Below are 3,407 nucleotides of genomic sequence, written 5' to 3'. Positions count from 1 at the left end.
AAAAGGAACTGAAAAACTGTTATTCTTTGGAACATTTAAGATCTTGCTTCCTGGCATGTCATCAGTTTAACTCAAACTCATAAAAATTCTCTACAAGTTTGGACATTTCTTACATTGACAGTGCCCAAAAAGTAGAAACCACCCAAAATGTCCATCTGCTGATGAATGGATAAACAAAATATGGTATATTCATACAATGGAATACTACTTAGACATAAAAAGGAAGAAACCAGCCCTGGCTCAATTGGTTGGGCGTCATCCTGTGCATGGAAAGTTTACCGGTTTGATTCCCGGTCAGGGCACATGCCCAGGTTGCAGGCTCAGTCCCCAGTAGTGACATGTAGAAGGCAGCCAACTAATTTCTCACTCTCACATCAATGTTTCTCTCTCTTCCTCTCTCTCTAAAAATAAATTTTTTAAATCTTTTTTAAAAAAGGAATGAACTAAGTACTGACAAATTCTATAACATGGATGAACCTTGAAAACACTATGCTAAGTGAAAGAAACCAGACCAAAAGGCCACATACTGTATTATTCCACGTATATGCATGTCCAGAGTGTGCAAATCCATAGAGAAAGAAAGTAGATTATTGGCTGCTTGGGGCTGGGGGGAGGGTGGAAATGAGAAGTGATTGCTAACCAGTACAGAGTTTCTTTTTGGTGTGATGAAAATATTCTGGCCTTGGTCTGTGTGGCTCAGTTGGTTGGAGCATCATCCTGTACACCAAAAGGTGGTGGGTAGTAAGGAGATGTGCCCAGCAGAATGGAGCGTGGGGGCCAGGACCCCAGGATGGGGCAGAGTATCCTCAGTGGTTTCCTGGGACCTGGCGGCAGGGCAGAGGGACTGGCTGCTAGGTACCCAGGAGCCCCTGAGCCAGACTGATACCATACCTCTGATGAAATCATGACCAGGTGGGCATGAATTACTACCACATATAACAAAAGACCCTTGCCCGCAACCTCATGGGAGGATATGAAGAAGGGGTCCTTTGAGGAAAAAAGTCAAAACCTCAAGAGTGAACAACTTGAAGTCAATAGGCTGTCCCTTAGGAATGATGCACCCCAAGCAAAACACAAAAAGAACAAAAAGAAAAAGAAGTACTTAAATGAATATGTGAATGGATTCATGGACTCCCTAAAACAAAATTCACAGATGGTTCACAATGGGGAGATAATAGCAATAGACAGTCAGGAAGGAAGGGAAGAAATTGCAGTTGCTTTAAAGAAAGATAGTCTCAGGGAAGGAAGACGATTAAAAAGACAAGCAGCAGCCCTAGCTTGTTTTGTTCAGTGTTAAAGCATCAGCCTGAGGACTGAAGGGTCCTGGGTTCAATTCCGACCAAGGGGATCAGATGAAGACTTGATCCCTGGCCCAGATGGGGCATGTGCAGGAGGCAACCAATTGATGTGTCTTTCCCACATCATGTTTCTCTTTATCTCTCTCTCTCTCTCTCTCTTTCTCTCTGTCTCTCCCCCTCCCTTCCACTCTTTCTGAAAAAAACAATGGAAAAAATATCCTCGGGTGAGGATTAAAAAAGAAAAAAGACAAGCAGCAAAGAAAAATGCAATGGGCATGGCCGGCATGGCTCAGCAATTGAGCATCCACCTATGATCATCATTGATGTTTCTCTCTCTCTATCTCCCTTCCTCTCTCTGAAATCAATAAAGATAGATATATATATTTTTTTTACTGCAATGGTATGTTTTCATTGTAGAAAACATGGCCATGGGATTGCTGATTGCCCAGCTGCCCTTGAGAATCAAGATATGGACACTAGAATATGTTATCCATGTGGATCTACAGAGCAGGAAATAACCAAGTGCAAGGCTAAAGTAGACCCAGCTCTAGGTGAATTTCCTTTTGCAAAATGTTTTGTTTGTGGGGAAATGAGGCACCTGTCCAGATCTTGCCCTGATAATCCCACAGGAGTCTATGCTGATGGAAGTTGCTCCACACTTTGTGGCTCTGTGAGACATTTTTTTTTTTAGTCCCATCAAGGATATTCTTTTTTTTTTTTTTTTTAATATAGCTTTATTGATTTCAGAGAGAGGAAAGGAGAGGGAGAGAGAGACAGACAGAAACATCAATGATGAGAGAGTCATTGGGGATCGAACCTGCAGCCTGGGCATGTGCCCTGACTGGGAATCGAACATCAATCTCCTGGATCCTAGGTCAATGCTCAACCACTGAGCCATACCCGGCCAGGTGAGGATATTCTTTTTCCATTGCTTTTCTGAGAGAGTGGAGGAGAGAGAGAGAGAGAGAGAGAGAGAGAGAAACATCGGTTGATTGTCTCCCACACATGCTATGACCAGCACTGGGGATACAGCCTACAACTGAGGTATGTGCCCTTGGCCAGAATCAAACCTGGGACCCTTCAGTCCAAGGGCCAATGCTCTAACCACTGAGCAAAACCGGCTAGGGCTCTGTGGGACATTTTAAGGATTGTCCTCAAAGTCAGAATTCAGATCAAATGCTTACAGTAGGTCGCTGGGCAAAGGGAATGAATACAGACTATGAAGAAATTTAGTATGTGCCTAAAACACAGAAACCCAAAACAAAGATACCTAAAGTTGTTAATTTTGTATAATGATTAGTACTATCATGAATTACTATCTCGTTGTTACATTCTGAACTGGGCTTTCTTCACAAATTGAAGCTGGGCTCCCCTGGAGAGGCCTATATTGTAGATGTCAGTATGATCTGGGTGTGGTCAAATAGTTTCCTGAGTTCTGTCCTTCCATACTTCTACTTCTTGGAGAAAATCACTAGAGAAAAGAATAAGATGTTTAAATTGGATTCTTTAAAAGAACTTTTTTAACAGAACTTATATATAACTAAGTGGTTATGTATCTAATTGTAGCAGTCAACTTTTTCTTAAAAACAAAATTATGCAGCCCTGACAGGGTGGCTCAGTTGGTTGGAGCATTGAAGCATAGACCAAAAAGGTCTCCAGTTCAATTCCCAGCCAGGGTGTGTACGGGAGAAGGTAACTGATTGATGTTCCTCTCTAGTGTCAATGTTTCTCTCCCCCTTCTCTCTTCCCTGCCCCCTCAAAAATCGGTGGAAGCATATCCTGGAGTGAGGATTAAAAAAATAAAATAAATTATGCATTCATCTGAACCACTCCTAAACAAAGGGTAATTAATTGCTTTGCAATTGGAAATGGATTTTTGGTTATATTGTTTTTTAGATTCAAAGTATCAATTTATTTGTAAGTTGCCACAAAATCTGCTGTATTTTTTAAATGTTTAATAAAAACTTATTTGCTATTTTTCTGAGTACCTTAAAAAGGGGGGAGGTGAGAAAAAGATGGAAGCAAACTGAGTGGAAGCTACACTGACACTCTCCCAGGACCAAACTGGAATTACAACTAAAATATAGAAAAACCATCCTGAACAATCAA

General features: G+C 41.4%; 1 protein-coding gene across 1 annotated transcript; it reads left to right on the top strand.

Moving 5' to 3' along the window:
• Positions 1 to 973: 973 nt before the first annotated feature.
• On the top strand, positions 974 to 2,531 carry LOC308551138 (zinc finger CCHC domain-containing protein 9-like; the record flags this gene model as incomplete). The annotated part of the gene is made up of 3 exons (XM_081125516.1): positions 974 to 1,280; positions 1,673 to 1,962; positions 2,424 to 2,531. The coding sequence occupies 3 exons, from the start codon at positions 974 to 976 to the stop codon at positions 2,529 to 2,531; spliced, it is 705 nt and encodes a 234-aa protein (XP_080981642.1).
• Positions 2,532 to 3,407: the final 876 nt, after the last annotated feature.

Source organism: Miniopterus schreibersii (genome assembly GCF_964146895.1).
Source record: "Miniopterus schreibersii genome assembly, chromosome: X".
NCBI classification, from domain to species: domain Eukaryota; kingdom Metazoa; phylum Chordata; class Mammalia; order Chiroptera; family Miniopteridae; genus Miniopterus; species Miniopterus schreibersii.
Note: the sequence above shows the minus strand (reverse complement) of the source record. Positions and strands in the feature narration are given on the sequence as shown.